Source organism: Chiroxiphia lanceolata, chromosome 1, assembly GCF_009829145.1.
Source record: "Chiroxiphia lanceolata isolate bChiLan1 chromosome 1, bChiLan1.pri, whole genome shotgun sequence".
NCBI lineage: Eukaryota > Metazoa > Chordata > Aves > Passeriformes > Pipridae > Chiroxiphia > Chiroxiphia lanceolata.
Genome location: NC_045637.1, coordinates 35101172 through 35121080, shown reverse-complemented (window position 1 = coordinate 35121080; position 19909 = coordinate 35101172). Strand labels below are relative to the sequence as shown.

The window sequence follows — 19909 nt, the reverse complement described above, 5'->3', positions numbered from 1 at the left end:
GTAAGTGGTTAAAAATATGATTACTAGTTTCATAAATGCATTTTTATTAAATGCCATTTTCAGAACTGAAAGATATATTATGTAAGGCCCAGAAGGGTTATTTTTAAAATGCAAAATGCAGATGTATTTTTTAGTTTTGCATTAATTCACAATGCAGATAAGAGTGATGTTATTAATCTACAAACATCTTTTGGTTGGGGTGTTGTTTATACAAGTGACCTCATGTGTTGCTTGGCAGAACTGATACAGTGCAGGTTTAAAGAGTTGTGCATTTATTTAAAAAAATTAGTGATTTTTCTACAGTTACAATTGAAGAGAAAGAAATGCAAGAGATTTGAGGCATCAGGATACACAAATATCTCCTGGAATTTTGTGAATGGGAAACTTTCCATTAGTCTGTCATTGTTTCTGGGTATTTTGTAGCCTTCTGAAGTGATAATGTACTGTACTATTCTTGTACTTTTTGGTGAATTTTTTTTCATCTTTCTCTATATACACCTATGGTTAAGAACAAACAGTGCATTGTTGTTTTGTTGGTTTTTTTTAGGACACAACAGGTTTTAATACCCCCCTTCTCAGACCTCGTGTGATTGGAGAATGGGTTGGCCGTGAAGAGAATGATGCAGACCCTCTGGCTGCTGAGATGCTACAGCCACCAATACCAAGAAATAAAAATGAGCAGTGGGACAGTGAGGATAGCAGCAGTCCTGGAGGAAGGTGGGATTTTGGTCCGACCTAGAGAAATTATATTTTATGAAACAGAGCTGTCTTTTTAACAAAAACTCCATTTCTGAGAGCAGAGTGCAGGGCTTTTCAATTCCCATGTAATAGTGTGGCAGAATGCAGAATAAATGGAAGTCATTAATATGTGACTGATTTCTTCTCATGCTTTGATTAACTTCATTCATTTGCAATCACATTAATTAATTCCCATGTATAAAGCTAAGGTTATATTGACATGACTGGGGTCCAGCATGTAATAATTTTGCAAGGTATAGCTTTGTTCAGATACTTCAAACCCTTCCATCTTTCCACAATTGGTAGTTGGTATTTGTTACTCTTCTCGACACTTTAGTGACAAACCTGATTTTCTCATTTAAAGAAAAGATGGACAAGGGAAACAGTATCTATGTTATTTTTATCAGGACTTCCTGAATTTATCTTCTTTTCATATACCTAGCATTTTGGATAACAGGTCTTTCTCAAAGAGAAAATTGTGTTCTCTGCAGTAAATAACTTCTAAAGATTTATTGTTCTTGTCTGAGAATGAAGGAGTATGTTTGTTTGTTAATGTACTTCAGCTACATGAAAGAGATTACCATTTTCCACGATTTAAAGATAACCGGTTTATCACAGAAGTTAAATACTCACAGCTTTCCTTTAAAAGGGATTAATGCCTATCTTTTTAAGTGTAAATCTTGTGCACTGCCTCTGTTAATTGGCTTAAACACCTACTTTTCTCCCTCAGCCCTGTAGCATTTCTCCTTGGTTATAACTAGTGTGCTGACTGCAGCAGACACCTTTTTCTTCCTCTTTTAAGAAGGCAGAAACTGTCTGCTTTCATTTTGAAATATCTAAGGTATTCCTTCACTGTGTCCTCCATGTGCCTTCTCCATTGGAATTTACCTCCCTGTCAGAAGGAGACTAGTCTGTCATTAAGTTTACTCTTAAAGGCTGCATTCATTAACTTTCCTCACATGCTTGTAATGTTTGTTATCCATGAGTACTTCATTTAATTAGACTATTGTAGGGAAAGCTGCAAGTACTACTATTTCAAAGTAGCAGCATGTAGTAATGATCCCTCAGCCAGACGTTGGATGGGAACCAACACAACTCAGACACTGGGTAGCAATGGGCGCTGCAGCTTGATTGTGCAGGCCTGGGTTTCTTTTTCCTTATTCAGCAGCCAATAAAGACACCAAATCTGTTCTGCATTGAAGAGAGAATTGAGTATATTGTATCCTTTCTGTCAATAGGAAGGAGCAGAAATAATCATCTCTCTCTAATCTCCAGAAGGGAGCAAAGAGGTTAGTTCTGAGTTACAAAGATGATTCAAAGCAACGCATTTTTCTCTTTGTAGAGGGTGGTACAAGATGTGAGAAACCTCACAGCTAATGCTATAATTAAAAAATATGATTAATGGCTTTGAGAATAGCATTTGAGAAGTCTTGTTGAGTATCATGGCAAAATCACATTACCTGGCATGTGAACAAGAAGAATATGGGGTACTTGATGCCAGGAAAAACGCATGGGGTACTGATATCTCTGGTTTTTAGGTGCAGTAAATGCTAAAGACCTATTGAAAAATCTGTATCGTGGGAGTACTGATTTTCAGTGGAAATGAATAACTACTAGATTACATACAGCATATGGATTTACATTTGGATGACTGATTTTATGTCTGGGATAATTCTTGGTTCGTTAGCATTTCATCAGCTTTTGTAAGGCATTTATAAAAAACGTGTTTGCAGTCTTGCAAAAGAATAAATAAAGTTGCAGAACTTCAAGGTAGTGGTGCTACTAAGATTGATGCCAACTATATATGGAAGTTTAAGAGACCTGTGTTGATCAAGGTTAATCTGAATATTTAATAATAGTTCACTAATAACTGGCAGTTGCTTCAAGTCTGATGCAGTATTCCTGTGAATTAAAGTGCTGTTAGCAGAATTTGGAATTGAACGTATACCAAATGTGTGAGAAAAGTATTAGATAACAATAGCTTCATTTTAATGTAACATCCAAAAATAGTGGGAAGAGTATAAATTTTACAAGATTAAGTGAAACTCTCAAATGAGTGAAGTTGTCAGTTGTAAAGAATTTTTGGCTACCTCGTCTGTATTTCATTCCCCGCTTAGCAGTTAATGTAGCCTAAAATAATTCATTTATACTTTTACCTGGCAAATGAAAGGAGGAGCAATTGGAAATTCACATTAAATGTTTCCAATTATGTCTTGTTAAATTTTATGTAGCAGCACTTTAAATAAAAAGTGATAGTTTAAGGATCACTATTTATCAAGATTTATGCGATAAGCCAGGAAATTCTTTAAACTAATCCTAATAATCAGTTAAAGAACAAGAAAGTGAAAACTGAAATTGTCCCATTATTTCCAGATAATGTTTTCTCTTACCTTTCACTAAACATAAGGAAATGCTACAAAAATAAAACATTCTGTAAATATCCAGAGGATTAGGCATTGGCAGATCACTGGTCAAGTAACTGCCATCAGTGTCATGTGACTCACATGTTGTTTTCACAGACCATAGAGTACAAGCTTTTTGGGGAAGCCCTGGGTCCTTACACATTCATTGCATTCTGTAAAGGATGGAATGGACTGCAGGAAGCAGCATATTCCTATGGATCTGTTGATAACATGTTGATAACATGCTCATTTACAGTATTCGTCTTTTCAGCATAAAGCAGATCATAGCAAATATGCGTAGTATGTAATATTTGGGAATCTGTAAGTTGTCTGATTTTCTGTCTTTCAACCATGATCCTCGTTTTTTGCACAGTGGGAAAGAACCACTATTTCCTCCGTAAAAATATACATTCCTGTGATGATGAGCAACAGAAGCAGACGTGTTGTGTATTTGAAAGCCAGGTTCAGTTACTCAAGAAAAGAAATTAAAAAAAAGGAGCAACTGGAAGGACAGATGTCACTAATGTTTTGCCTGGAAAAGACGGTGTGGCCAGTCTGAGTTACCATATTAGGATTGCTACAGAGAAAAGACTGTGTTTGTTACTGGTTTTGTACTGCTCTCTGTTGCTCCTGTAAGGAAGCAAGGCAAGGTATTAGTAAGTGATAAGAGACCATGGAAAAGTGCTGATGGCAATCCTGCTGGTACTGAGCTCATGTTTCAGAAATTCGAACACCGTGAAAATAGGATTAAACTCATTTTCAAGTCACAGTTGGTAGTTTTCTACATGAAAAATTTTTTGGAGGAATTCTGAGAAGACGCAAGGCTCTTGGGAATCTTCCTCAAGGGATAATGTATGCACACAGTGGGGAATTTGAGTGGTTTTTAGTATGATACTCTTTTCTCTTAGAGCCTGAAATGAACTAGAGCTTGCAGAGGCCCCATTCATAACCTGATTCCTAAACTCAAAGGCCATTCTTCATCTCCAAGGTCCACTTTGTCTTATTAGTGTTTATCTTTGCTGGGGAAATGAACTATTGTTGATTATACTAAATTTCATATGTTGGCTACAGATGGACCTTCCTGCAACAGACTATAAGAACAATCTGAGGTGGTGTTGATACTTTCATGTGGAGCACCAAATTTCTGTTTGTTGTTTTTATATTGTAAGAAATCAGAAATGGCAAATGGTAGCAAGTCCTACCTTAGACTGTTCTGCTAACTTCTGTGCATTTCCAGTTCTCTGTTATTTAGGTTAGGGATACAACTCAGCAAATTATGAGAATTGTTATAAATATATAGCCCTTAATTCTGTGGGGTCACGGTAACATAACCACTCAAGGGAGAAGTTCTTTGTTGTCAACTTTGTTGCTATGCGATCAATGCCTTAGCAATACTGATTAGTAATTGATGTCATGTTGCTCTATATATGTAGCTTATTTAGACCTGATTAACACCCATAAAGTCAATGGGAAATCTACCAAATTCAATCAAGACTTTAAATAGGAACTGCAAACACAAACTGACTTAGAACATCCAGTGACTGGGGAATGAGTGATAACCAGTTGGTTTATGTGTGATCTGATGGTGTTAACCTTCAGATCTGGAAGACATCATGGACTACAGTAATTTGACAAAATTGTGACAAATTTTGAAGAGAGCACTAGTAAGAGAAAGTTGTACTTTCCTCTCTCACAGCTTAAAAATGGAGCCAAAGACCAAAGGACTAAAACATCAACAGCAGCAACATAAGAAACTGCTGGCTGCCATGCTTTCTCAGGACTCCTTTGATTCTGCTCAAAGCACAGCTCCATCTGTAACCGAAGAAGATATTGACAATGAAGATGATGCAATGGAACTACTGGGTAACTGCAAAAAATTACGTGTATTTTCTGTTTTTTTTATTATAAGTGTAATACACAATCAAACATAGATTAGTCTCTCTATAATCTCTCTATAGTCTTTCTATTGAAACTGCTCTCTATATTTGAAGCTGAAGTATCTAGCAGCTGTGTGAAGGTTCATAAGTTTTAGCTTAAAACTTTCAGAAGAAATGTAATGAAGACAATAAATATATGTGAATAAATTGCCAACTGCATCAAAATCCCATGAAATGTCAAAAGCTTCAGGTGCTTAAAGTAATTAATTTGGTTTCCTACAAATGCAGGTTCTGCATGTATTTATGTAGAAAGAACAGAATCGGCTTCACTGACTTTCATCTGGGTCTTCTTTTTCTTAGCTGTATCGGAGTTTTAACCTCAGTGGATTTTATTTGAGACTAACGAGCTACAAATAGCCTATGCAATGTGAATTTGTAACCTCTTCAGAGGATCTGATTGTAAATTTCACTAGACTGTATTGTATCTTAAATTGTACTGTAGAAGGCTTGATGCTCACTGCTTCGTCCCTTTCCTGGAAGCACTAGTTCTGTAAGGAGGGACATTGTTGAAGAAAATGAATTAATAGTCTCTTTTCTACCATTTTTCAATCTTTCAGTGTAAGATGCTTAAAAAGTAGTCATGAATTTAAGGGTTTTTTTCCCAAATTTTGCTATATGGAACTCTATGTGGTATCACAGCATGGGAAATCTGTAACTTCTGAATAGGGCAGCATTCTTATGTTTACAAATTCTGGAAAAAGTAGTTTTTTTCAGGTTGGACTTTAATCTAAAAATCAAGAAAACACATGGTACTCTTTTTTTCTGTATATATTTCTGTTACTTCCTTACTATAGTTTTCATAGAACCACAGAATAGTTGAGATTGGAGAGGAGTGCTGAAGGTACCTAACTCAACCTGTTGCTCAAAAAATTCAGCTATAGCAGGTTGTTGTGAATGGATTTTGACCATATCTAGAGGTGGAGATTCTACAACATCTCTTCCTGTTCCAGTGCTTGACTGCGCTCATCGTAAAAAAGTTTTTATTCTACTTAATTAATTGTGAATTAATACATAATTCCCTTTTCTTTTTTAGTAGTTTTAAGTTTGATACATGCATTTGTTTTACAAGAAAGAAGAAATAATGGGCTGGATCACTCAGGTGTCACAGTGGGTCAATTAGTTCTTTGTGTTTGAACAGTCACAGTGTTTGTGACTGTGGGCTTGCAGTCTTCATAGAATCTGTTGGTATTTCCAGAATTAATCCATGGATTTTGGTGAAGGCCATAATTAGTCTCTAGCTGCGTTACCTCCTTATTTCTTTCTTCAATTTACAGATCTTTCTGACTTTATCAATGTAACACAAAGAGAAAGGTGATAGGGTGTCTTGTGGTGGTGAAAACCACAGGGCTTCTCTAGGATTCTGTGGCATCTGGAAGGTACAGTAGGTGAGTGTGTGTGTGTTCTGTTATTTGTGTCATTATTTGCCACATACAGGATAGAATCTTTTGTTAACTTTTGTGGAGATAGTGAGAAAAATGTATCCAATAGATAACATTATATAGGTATAGGTCTTTCTTTCCAGACACTTGAATCCCTGAAGGTATCTGGAACCAGAAAGGCAGTATAAAGGAATATGAGGAGTAGGTGTGCTTATAGTGGTTATAGTATGGCCATATTATCATAAATAGCATTGATAGAAAGTTCAATATACACATCTTGGTGTTGAAAATGCTGTGCCTCTGAAAAACTGGCTTGTATTTTAATTCTCATTTCGCAATTTGTTGACACTATATGTGTTAGGTTTGATATAATGGGTAGGCTGCATCCTGCAGAACTGCTCAAAATTTGAGAATATGACAGTGTTACATGGGAAAGGTATTTTATTTTCTTTTGAAGGTAACATGAAGAACTTCAGTTTCTGTTAGCAAACAGGTATTTTTCATTGCCTTATTTTCCAGGTCAGTAACTGTTTGATACTGAAATAGAATTTTTTTTATAATGTACCACATTAATCTATTAACTGCTTGATGCTTTTTATACTGTTCATACGCAGTATAACTAATTTCAAATCGTGCTGTTTTACCATCACTGAATTGTTGCATATAGCTCTTTGATTTGTTCCCTTTAGAGTTCAGTATTTGTTTATTCAGCCTTTTCTTAAAAATTTACTAAACGTCGTGCTCCTAAGTTAGGATTCTGGGAAAAAAATCTATTTACAGCAGATTATTTAAAGCGTACACTACTTATAATGGAGGTTTTAGCAGAACACAAACTTCCATCTTAATCTGTGTTCAAGAGAACCTTTTTCAGAGTTTGATTGTTTTATTTAGATATTGAAAGAATGAGGCTAACTGTTGGTATAGTGTCTTTTAAAAAACCCATCTCCTAGGACTGCCATCAGAATTGTTGATGAAGGTTTTAGCTAGAGTGAAACATTCCAAATAGAAGAAACAATTACAGTGTTAACCGTTTCAAAAGAAATATATGTGCAAAGATGAAAAAGAATGTTATGGGGCTACATTCTGATTTCAGTTATCACTCTTTATGTGTTAAATAAGATGTATAGGAGGACCATTCACATACTGGTGTCTTTATAAGTATGTTTAGTCAAACAGGTGGCTGAAATAGATTACTGACAGATAACATCATAGTGGAAAGGATCTTCCTGACTTTAAAAGGCTGAGAACTGTAACTATAAAATCACATGTGTTTGTAAATTTAAAAGGGTTATGCAATTGAGGTCTGTGACTGAAGATTATATCAAGGGGCTCATTTCATGCACATCATAATGCCAAGTATTGTGTTTTGTAAATCTAATCAGGAGCTGAAGCAATTCCTTATGAAACTCTGCGACCCTTTTGAAATTGTATGACATTTGGGCTTAAGCTGTCTTTCACATTTGATGAAAGTCCACTGAGACTTTGAAATCATGTTATACCCTCAGTATCTCACCGATGTCCACTGAGCTTTTATTTTCCCTGAAATTGCTGTGAATATTGATTGTACCAAAGCATGACTCATATGGTTTTAAAAAATCAGTTGTTTTTTTAAGTGTAAGTATATAATTGTTTAAGTGTACTGCTATGCATAAACATACACATGGTAAAGTATAAGGGTTTTTGTAGCACACTTTGACTTAGATATGCATTCTTGAGGCTTTTACAAGTAAGGAAGATGAAAAAGACATTCTGTATTGTTTAACACAATATTAATACAGAGAACAAATCTTGTGAGGAGCATCTGATGGAACTGGGGTTGTTTAGCCTGGAGAAAAGGAGGCTCAGAGGGAAACCTCTACAACTCCCAGAAAGGAAGCTGTAGCCAAGTGAAGGTTGGTCTGTTCTCCCAGGTAACAAGCAACAGGACAAGGCCTCAAGTCATGCCAGGGGAGGTTTTGATTAGATATTAGGAAAAATTGCTTCAAAGGGTTGTGAAGTATTGGAACAGTCTGCCCAGGGAAGTGGTTGAATCACCATCCTTGGAGGTATTTTGAGGATGTGAGGTGCGACAGAGAAATGTTCTCGATGTTCGTCATACCCGAGTGATGCCTAGTGCAGAATGTCAAACAGATCATCGCCTTGTGCGACGTAAACTTAACTTCCACCTTAAGTTCAAACCTATAAAAGGGGCAGTATTCCAAGGAGGAGACTCCAAGTTAACAATCTTCAAACAGCTACAGTGAGAGACAGCTTCCAGGTAAATCTTCAAACTAGACTCGAAGATCGTTCCATAGATCTCTCTCCTGAAACGCTTTGGCAACATATTAAAAATAGCATCCTGCAATCCTCTGAAGAATCCTTAGGGTTCTCTTTCAAGAAAACAAGGACTGGTTTGATGAAAACAATGAAGAGATCCAGGAATTGTTGGTAAAGAAGAGAACTGCCTACCAAGTGCACCTTTCTCAGCCATCCTGTTATGTAAGAAAAGCAACCTTTTGTCTTGCATGCAGTAAGCTCCAACAGAAACTTCGAGACATCCAGAACAAGTGGTGGATCAATCTAGTAGAAAAGATTCAATTATGCGCAGATTCGGGTGATTACAGAGGATTCTGTGAGGCTTTGAAAGCAGTCTACAGACCTACACACCAGATTCAAAGCCCTTTACTCAGTGCAGATGGTCAAGTGCTTCTCACAGATAAAATTTCCATTCTGAATCGATGGTCTGAACGTTTTCTGACTCTTTTCAGTACCAACCGTGTAGTTCAAGGCTCAGCAATTCAGTACATTACACAACAACCAGTGAAAAATGAATTGGATAGTGCCCCTACTATGGGAGAAACTCTTAAGGCCATACAGCAGATGAAAACTGGCAAGGCAACTGGGGTTGATGGAATTCCACCTGAAGTCTGGAAGCATGGAGGCCAAGCACTCCATGCTCAATTTCACGAGTTTGTGGTGCGTTGTTGGGAACTAGGCGAACTACCATCAGATCTTCGTGATGCAGTCGTCATCACTTTGTATAAGAAGAAAAGAGATAAATCAGACTGTTCAAATTACCAACCTGCACCTCAGGAAGTCTTCCATCATCCCCACATCATCATTGGCAAATCAGAACTCAAATCAGTCCAACAGTTTAATTGTCTGGGAAGCATCTTCTCCTTGGACGGTAAGATTGACAAAGAGATAGACAACAGGTTAGCAAAGGCATATAGAGCTTTTGGAAAACTCCATAAAAGAGTTTGGTGTAATAAACACCTGAAGAAAGCACAAAGATTAGTGTTTACAGAGCCATTGTACTGTCTACTCTTTGATATGGATCCGAATCATGGGTCATTTACTGCCACCACTTGGAACTCTTAAAACCCTTCCATCAGCGCTGCCTCTGTACAATCCTAAACATCCACTGGACTGATTATGTGACTAATGTGTCTGTTCTAGAACAGGCAGCAGTTACGAGTATTGAGGCCATGTTGCTGAGAACACAACTGCGTTGGGCAGGGCACGTCTCCAGGATGGAGGACCACCGCCTGTGGCAGTAAATCTGCATTATATGGGAAATCTGTTGTTTAAATATGTCTTAAAATGGCTTTTGGTGGTCTTTGCAAACACATGCTTCTTCTTCCCAACACTCCCCACGGTAATGTTATCTCAGGAATGTCCTGGGAAGGTGTCCTGAGGTGTTTCCCATTGGCCTTTGTTAACCCCTTCCTGTGATTGGGTGTTCCTGTAAGCCCCTTGAGACTTCTAATTGGTTACTCTGTGAATCCTCCTAAACCCTATAAATGTAACATCCCCAGCAATAAACCCTCTCTTACCTCCTCTCCATGCCGGTGTGCTGTCTCTGTGCCTGCCATGGGGCCACGTGCGTGGGGGGAGGGGAGGGCACCTCTCCCCTCCAGCCTCAGGGACAGAAGAAACCCCTGAGAAAACCCCTGGAGTTCCCTTTCCCCATCCTTCAAGATGTCAGAATGGTTCCTCAGATGGAAATGGAACTAGAACTGGGCCGCCCCACGCCGTGGGTGGGGAAAGGGATCCAGAACCGCCTCCCTAAGATTGTGCTCTATGGTGAACTTGCCACTGGCTGCTGCAGGAGAGGAGGCCCAAAGAGGAGATACAAGGACTCCCTGAAACAATATCTCACCTTTGACCATATTGATCATCATCATTGGTCTACTCTGGCCTCCAGTTGGGAGACACGGAGATACACTATACATAACGCTGCTGCTTCTTTTGAAAACACACGCAGAATCATTCTTGAGGAGAAAAGACAAGGCAGAAAGAACCGTGTCTTGCCAATACCGCCTAAGGGAACTTTCCCCTGTGCCTATTGCAACCAGACTTGTCTATCTCGCGTTGACCTTTTTAACCATCAGTATGCTTGTAGGAAGCGTGGATAGAATCCTTCTCAAATCTTCATTTGCGAAGCCTAGCCATGATGATGATGATAACAAGAGGAGATAAACAGAATTTAGTGGAGATTGCATTTTCCTGTAGGATGAGATTGTAGCTCAGTAGTGTACCCCTTAAATAATCTATACTGCTTTTCTAATCAGTTTCTGAGCGCTTTAATGAAAGGGTGTGCAATCTGCAATGCTTTCAGTAAATTTTCTCTGCCTTTACAGACATTTCTTATTTCTTTGGTTCCTAAAGGCCTTTGGCAACATGTAGAAAACTGACTTTAGACATGATAAATTATACTAATACTAGCAACAGGTTGTTCCTCTTTATTGTCTTTGCCAGCTGAACAAAACCTTCTCCATTATGTGACTAAAATACATCATTTTCCAGAAAAGAGGCCAAAAGGCCCTGGGAAAGATGATATGTGAGTTGTACTACCATCTTCAGAACAGTTTTCTGGCCCATAGCATGTTTTATTGGGGTTTAAGTAGAATGACTGTGTGGGAGAAAGCTGTGTGATTTTCTCATCATGTTCCCTTTCGCTGAATCTTCTTTTTTTTGGAAGCTATTGGGAAATCTGCAAAACTACCAGTGGGCATCTGCTGTGTAGTGCATGCACATAAGCTGACACCACTGGGAGACAGGAGGCCTGCTCTGCTTGTGGAGACTGCCTGTACTATATATTGCAAAGTTTTCAGTGGCAGATGTAATGCACTCGGTGCAAGTGTGTGTAGCAGATTTCCATTAGAAGAGCACTCAGAGTTCATCAGGTGTGGGTTTAAATACCATTTTGAGGGAAAAGTTTAACAAATACCATATTTAGTATTTTTTTCTTTCTGCAAGAGAAATGTGCAAGTCTGTTTATGTCATTCATGGAGTTCATTGATTTCAGTTCATCTTGTGGTTCTTTGCTAAGAGACAGCAACATCTGTGAGAATATTTTAATTGATCGAAGTATAAGCAAAGCTATAGCTTGTTATTCAAAGAGCAGGAATTTGGTGTTTAAAGTCCTAATGGAATCCTGCTCTTGAATTTCACTGTCCTTAGTAATATAGATGTTTGATGTTTGCATGGAGTTTTTAGGCTGACGATAAATTCCAGTAAGCTAAATAGGTTCTGTTGTTTGGCTAAGAGTGTGTTTGTGAGGTTAGAATAAATTATTAATTCAATTAGTCACATGTTACAATACTTACTGTAATTTCTGTTTAGATAAGCATAAAATGGTTTGAAAGTGAAGTTCATTGTGCTTCATATTGCTGAAGTGAAAATGGAGAGAGAAAACCAATTATAGCTAGAGATACTAGCTTTTCTTGAGTTGAAATAAGTTATATCAGCTAGTAAACAGCTACAAAATAATGATTAATTTTCAAGAAATAGGTGCGTATTGAATATAATCATGTGCAGGAGCCTAAAATGTCATTTGTTTACAGTCTGCACAAGGAACCAAAATTTATTTTAAACCTGTACCTAAAGAACAGAATGGAGAAAGTGTAAGTCCACTACTAAACCACGTCCTTAAGCACCACATCTACGTATCTTTTAAATACCTCTGGAGATGGTCACTAAACTACTTCCCTGAGTAACCTGTTCCAATGCTTGACAACCCTTTCCGTGAAGAAATTTTTCCTAATATCTGATCTAAACCTCCCTCGGCATGACTTGAGGCCTTGTCCTGTTGCTTGTTACCTGGGAGAACAGACCAACCTCCACCTGGCTACAGCTTCCTTTCAGGGAGTTGTAGAGACTGACAAACAACCCCAGTTCCATTAGCTGCTCCTCACAGGACTTGTGCTCTGGACCCTTCCCCAGTTACCCTTCTCTGGACATGCTCCAGCACCTCAATGTCTTTCTTGTAGTGAAGAGCCCAAAAGTGGACACAGGATTCAAGGTATGGCCTCACCAGTGCTGAGTACAGGGGTATGTTACTGCCCTAGTCCTGCTGGCCACACTATTTCTGATACAAACCAAGATACTGTTGGCCTTCTTGGCCACCTGGGCGCACTGCTGGCTCATGTTCAGCTGGCTGTTAACCAGTACCCCCAGGTCCTTTTCCTCTGAGCAACTTTCCAGCCACTCTGCCCCAAGCCTGTACGGGGCATGCATGGGGTTGTTGTGACCCAAGGGCAGGACCCAACACTTGGCTTTGTTGAACCTCGTACTGTTGACCTCCACCCATCAATTGAGCCCTCTTTAGGGCCATCCTTTAGCAGGTCAACACTCCTGTCCAACTTGGTGTCATCTGCAAACTGACTGAGTATGCTCATCAAGATCGTCAAAAAAGACATTAAACAGAGCTGTCCCCAGTATTGAGCCCTTATGACCAACCACCAGATGGATGTAACTCCATTTACCACCACTCTCAGGGTCTGACCGTCTAACCAGTTCTTAATCTGGTGCACCCATCCAAGCCTTGAGCAACCAGTTTCACCAGGAGAATGCTGTGGGAAATGGTATCAAAGGCTTTACTTAAGTCCAGGTAGACAGCATCCACAGTTTTTCCCTTGTTCAATAAGTCTTGTCATAGAAGGAGATCAGGTTGGTCAAGCAGGACCTGCCTTTCATAAACCCCTGCTGACTGGGCCTGATGCCCTGGTTGTCCTCTATATGCTGCATAATGGCACTCAAGATGATCTGCTCTATGACCTTCACTGGCACTGAAGTCAGGCTGGCAGATCTGTAGTTCACCAGATCCTTCTTCTGGCTGTTCTTGTAGATGGGTGTTACATTTGCTAACCTTTCACATTTGCATAACAATAAAGTATCCTTATATTCTTGCCCTGATCTTATACTCATCCCTGGGAATGGGATATCCCTAAGGTGCTGGATAAATGGATATCCAAACTACTTTGTACTTCTTCAGGATGCTCAGGTTAGTATAGATATACTACTGGGAAATGATTCAGTGGCAATAAATGGATGTAGTTACTTTTGTGCCTGGCTCTGTTTTAGTGAGCTTGCTGACTCTCCAGTATTAGTAATCTGCAACAACCTCTGCATATACTTATTCTTGAGCTTACAGTGAAGCTGTTGGATTTCGGAAGCTGGCTGGGGAGATTTGGTGCACTTGATTGACTACTCTGTGTGCTAAATTGCTGCCAGTTCCAGAGCAATCCCATTCTCTTTTTGGAGCATGCAGGGAAAGGAAGCAAGAAAAAAGTCAGTTACAACTGTCAAGCTCGTACTTTAGTAAGACATGATAGGATTTCTTCACTTGGAGATGTGAAAGAGAGCAATAGAACTGCGTGAGGTCTGGTGAAGCTTCCTTACTACTCAGTTGTACACAGCTGAAATCACTGTCTTGTACTGGGCAAATAGGATTGATCTAGAGCTATCAGAACAATTTGGGGAGGTGACAGCAAAGTGAGAGGAACTATGATTACCGGATTTTGAGTATTGCAACCACTTACAACTAGTGTTTGACCTGCTTCAGTGAATTCCTTGGCTTTGGAGCTCTTTCCAGCTACTGAGGAGAGATTGTTCGTCAGAGTAAGTTGTTGATAGGTAGAGGGCTTAGATTTGTGATTTTTGTCCATATTGGGAGGGAAGGATGTGAAGGCAAAAAATTATGTCCAAACACATCAGAACTTAAAGTTATTTTTCTTGTTAATATATGGCTGATTACTGTCATATTTTTCTGAACTGCCAGATTATCTATTCCTCTGAATAAATTGTCCTTTATTTTACATACAGATAAGTTGCTTACAAGAAGATAATTACTGCCAGTAAGAGCTCTCAAAGAAATGGGTTTTGATGGGTGGCCATAGAGATTTATATTTATATTTTATTATATTTTATTTATATATATAAAATCACACATCTAAATTATAAAAAATACATAAAATATATTTGTTTCAAAAGTATTTCTTACTTTTTTACTTAGTTTTACACCCTGAATCATAGTGCTGTTTATAATATTGGACAGAATTTGGTGATATAACAATGCAAAGTAAGAATTGAAGCAAAATGAACCAAGTCAAGACTATGAATGAAATACTTTAAAATGTAATTTTCTATCCTTCTTTCTAAAGTAGAATTTGAGAGGAAGGTGTTGGAAATCCATGTAGAAAAACTGATTCCATTGCCATGCATTGCAGAACACCACAGTAGCTTTTTCAGAAATTCATGTTATGTTTTTCTGAGACCTTCATTACTTAGTGAAGCCTTTCCAATTGCTGAAAATCTAATTTAATGCTACCTACAGAAAATTAAGGTTTTATTTGTGTTTCATAATGAATATAGATGTTTTAGGTTCTGGTACAGTTAGTGGAAAGTATGAAATTTCTAAAACAAAATATTTGTTTAACCTGATGCACCCAAAACTAAAGGAGTTCTCTTGTAATGTTATGAATATTTTGTCTTCTTATGTAAGTATTATGATTCAAAACTTGTTATGGATTGTTTCCCAGTAGATTTTACTGTATTTACTTCCTTTTTCTGTTTTATTTGGTTTTGATAGTTGTTTGGCACTCTAAATGAGTTTGGGGCATAGGTTATTTGGGGTTTATTCCTAACTAGTATATTAAAGTAGGTTTTAATTGCTGCTTTTTTTGATGATGTTCATTTATATTAGTGACTTCTATTAAGAGTTAGATTTGAAAATATTTAGCCTGTTTTCCCCCAAAGACTGATGATGTCTACCATGTAAAGTGATCATCAGAACACATTTATAATCAATATATATAATTTTTGTTACATTCCTAATACTAGAAGCTTAATTTCACAGATTTAGTGAAATTGTGTTGCCACTTTTCAAGACATGAGTTTATATCCTTCTCATGTGGAGTGCAATGACTCTTTCAGCAGGGTTTTGGGAGAAACAAATGACATGTATTAAACTGAGTGCTAAAGCTACTCCTTTCTCTACCATCAAAGAAAAGTAGAAATAGGGAAAAGAAGGTATATTGATGTTATATGTCATTGTAGATAGATACCAGTTATATGAGAACTTCAGCTACCACATATGAATAGATTCTGGAAGGGAACAAAGAGTATTTTGATAAATCATATCTTCAAGTTGCTACAGAAATTGAGAATCACAGAACTGTGTCCTGGTCTCAAAGAAAGAATCAATGTTTAGGTGACAAGCCATGAAAAGGCTCAGTCTACTTGAACCTCTTACTTAAAATTATAAAAGTGTGCTGGTTTAAAGGTAAACCAGCAGGGGAAATGAACCCAACTCAAAAGAGAGATTATAAGTCAGAATAACAATTTAATAAAATAATAACAATAAATACGATTATACAGACAAACAATTGGTTTTAACTCACAAAACCCAAATGTATAACCCAGCACCCTGGGGCATGAACAGAGTGGTGTTCCTTGGGCCCCCTGAGTCCAAAGTAAAAGGAGAGGGAAAAAACCTGTTGGTGAGAGTGCTGTTGTAGTCTGGTCAAGAGTAGTGGTTGCAGTCTGGTTGAAAAGTGGTGATTGCAGTCCGGTCGAGAGTGGTGGCCTCAGTCTGGTTGAGAGTGGTGGTCTCAGTCTCTGGATCCCACAAGTGGTTAAAAAAGTCCCAAGACTTCAAGATTATATGTATCCTCAGGTTCAGGCAAGAATGCCCCACTCTCAAGGCGGGGAGTTTCACAATGAGTGTGAGGACAGGAGCATCCTCTTATCTCGAAGGCCTCTTAACACCCAGTTTATAGCCTGAGGAGTCAGGAGTGCGCTGGGCAGATGGTGTAAATGGTCTATTGATAACAGTTTCTGGGAAATGGCATGGAAGGCTATAGAATACACAGTTTTGGGTTACACCAATACAGTGATGAACTGGCCCCAGCCGTTCTAACTAGGGCACAAAGCTAAATGCATAGTTCAAATACATAGCTATACTCAAAATAGCGCAAGGCCTAAACAGGTCCGAAAACTCAATGGCAGTAGAAAAAGTCACTTTTGCGTACTTTTTTTGGCTGTTTTCTGCATCTTTCTGTGTCTCAGTAGGTCAGGTAGATTTGTTTCTATTTCAGGTGAAGTTTATGATGGAGCTGATCCCACGCCTGATAGTGGTAGAATGAGACTGTGGGCTAGGATTTTATGAATGGCATCATAGTAATGAGAAATCAGGTATCTAATACATTATTGTCATCTCACTCTCCTTCACACAACCAGCTTGGGGTCTTGGGACTTCTGGGCCCCACTCGTCTGATCCAGAGGAGGACCAGAACCTTGACTGGACTGCGACCACCACTTTCAACCCGGCTGCGATCACCATTCTCACCAGCAGGTTTTCCTCCCCTTTTACTTTGGACTCAGGGGGACCATGTGGGACTCAGCACGGGGGCCAACGAACACCATTCTAGTAACAGCCAGTTACTAGAAGTCAGCTTTTAATTTTGGCTTGTAAGATTAGCTTGTGCTGAGACTTGATATCCAGTTTAGCGATTGCTATAATTCACAAATGTCACTACGGTTTATTGACACAGAACTAATAGAAGGACTATTCAAAAGATATAGATAAACTCTGACAAGTTTCTGAATGGCAGGAGCTAAGTAGGGATACTGAATGTTTGTTACTTTGGAAATCAGATTTAAATCTCTATGTCACACTGGACCTACTAATGTTATTTACTCCAGAAGACTGATAACTTAGTTGTTAATATGTAGTTAATTATTTGGGTTTAGATTCACAGATTTGCAATGTGGATTTGTAAGTATGAGAAAGGGACTTAGAATTAGGTGTGTAATTTTATTGAGAGGAAGTGACTGGATTGTAAGATCTTTTCTCAGACTCTAAAACTGCCATTTCTTAGTATGAGCCCTAGCACAATGAAATTGGAGTTGACAAGTACTGTAACAGAATATTACAGCTTCAGGAATGCATTTTTCTGCAGAACTGGGATATTTCAGAATAACTAGTATTCCCAGTAGAAACAACAATGAACTACTACATTCCATATCTCTCCTAAGTATAATATTGTCTACAAAAGCTAAAAAAATGAAATTATGGGAAGTATCCATGATTCAGAGAAGTGATAGTACAGTTAAGAGAATGAACAGAAAAACAGAGCCTTATGTTGCTTTTTCCTCTAGGCTATTTAAAAAAAGAAAAGGGCGAAACCTCATATACAGAAATGTGATCCAAATGGGAAGTTAGGTTTCCTGAAGCTTTAACTGCTGCAGCAGATCTATTTACTTTGGTGTGGTGGGATATAACAATTTTGAGATAAGAGGATAGTAAAGAAGTAGAGGTGCTGCCTTTCCCATGGGGAGATTAAATCTGTCCTTACAGCTTATATTTTCTTATAGCACCTTTTTAAAAAAAAGAAAAACAAAAATTAAATGCATGGACTAGTGTACAGGGTATAAGTTGTGATAGTAAAAAGATCACATAAGTTATGCTGTAGCAAGTTTAGCAGCTAAGAACAGATGACATCCCTTTTAAAATTGTCCAGGATTCTTCACAGAATCACAGAATATGCTGAATTGGAAGGGACCCACAAGGATCATCCAGTCCAATCCCCAGCCCTGCACAGGATCATCCCTAAGAGTCACACCATGCACCAGAAGAGTATCTTCCAAATGCCTCTTGAACTCTCTCAGGCTTGATGCTGTGACTACGTCCCTGGGGAGCCTGTTTGAGTGCCCAACCACCTCTGGGTGAAAAACCTTTTTCTAATATGTAAGCTAAACCTCCCCTGACACAACTTCAGGTCATTCCCTTGGGTCCTGTCACTGGTCATGACAGAGAAAAGATCAGTGCCTTGTGTGAAATTTCACACATTCACAAAAATGTTCTGAGGATCAGAACCTACTCTGCAGAAGCACAGGGAGCTCACACCAACTACTGTGCAAAGCAATGTTTTACCAAACAAAACATACGGGCTGAGTCGAACAGATTAGATCTAGACTTCAGAAGGAAAGTGAAATAGGTAATGACATGGATACCTTCTGTGTGATTAAAAGACATGCAGAAGAGTTAAAAATATTAGGTGGTTTGGATAACCTGGACAAGAATTATATCTGTCATGCAAACATGCGTGAATGATTGCTCTATTTCCTTATTCCTCTCAGATCTATATTACTTAACATAAAAAGGCAGTTTCAAATATGGTAGCAAGTATTAGAGATGCAAGCTGCACTTTTAACTACCCAATTGCTGATTACAAGTTCAGTCATCCAGAAGGGAGGTTCATTTACTGATGAGAATTGTATTAGCCCTTTAGTAATGCAAAAATTCTATCAAACCTCATTGTTATCTCCCAAATGAGATGGGGAAAAAAGAACCTGCAGGCTGATTAAAAACCAAAATGAATGATTTGATTTTGCTTAGGAAGAAAACCAGGTGAAAAGAGAGGGGAAAAAACTTGAAGAGTAGTGTCCAGTTAAAAACTCAGAAGAAAATATATTTTTATGCCACATTTTAGAAGTTGATAAACTGAAGTAGTTAAAATTATAGAGGTAGAAAGTTAATATAAAATGACCTAGACAAGTTATTACAGCCCATTACAGTTGTTTACCTTTCCTGAGCCCTTACAGTGGACTGAAGTGCCTGAAATTATCTAAATAAGTGGCAGTGAATGGCTTCCAATTTTTGCTTTCTCTTCAGAACAAGCAATTTAAAAAAAAAAAGCAGCAAGTTTTAAAGGCTGATTAGTAGCTTAGCAGCTGTGAGGGCAGTATCAGGAACTTGAGGAGTTGAGTGCTGTTGAGTAAAAGTAGAACTAATAAGTTTGATACATTTAGCTCTGAAAACACATCTAACTAACAGTTTTAGGGGGAATTAGGAAAATGATAGGATAGATGGAAAAGTTAGTCTGTCTGACTTCCATCCGACTTCCATCTGATCAGTCAGATCACAAAATTGAAGGTGGGACAAACAGTGTGACAGAAACCTATATTTAGCTAGAAGAAACAAACAATTGCTTCAGGTTAGATGAAAGTGTAGTAGTAACACCCAGGCTCCAGGTAGAACAATCCTAATGGAAAAACAAACAAAAAAAACCCCCAGTGAATAGACAATAGACAATATGAATTTATATAGGCATAATTGGAAATTTTGGTAGAATATGAGGGGATAAAATATGGGTGTATTCAGTGCAAAGAAGCATCACAAAATTAC

The 19909-nt window shown here is 38.2% G+C and overlaps 1 protein-coding gene across 7 annotated transcripts in view; it reads left to right on the top strand.

The window, feature by feature from the left end:
- The window catches only part of C1H8orf34 (chromosome 1 C8orf34 homolog), a 149780-nt gene that overhangs the window by 52756 nt on the left and 77115 nt on the right, over window positions 1-19909 (top strand). For all 7 annotated transcript variants that reach the window (XR_004357197.1, XR_004357191.1, XR_004357182.1 and 4 more), the window contains 2 exons: window positions 548-717; window positions 4837-5003. Coding sequence is in view for 3 of the 7 variants with exons in the window: in XM_032688496.1 (XP_032544387.1) it covers window positions 548-717; window positions 4837-5003 (337 nt within the window). In the remaining 4 variants the exon portion in view is untranslated. The remainder of the gene's footprint in view (window positions 1-547; window positions 718-4836; window positions 5004-19909) is intronic.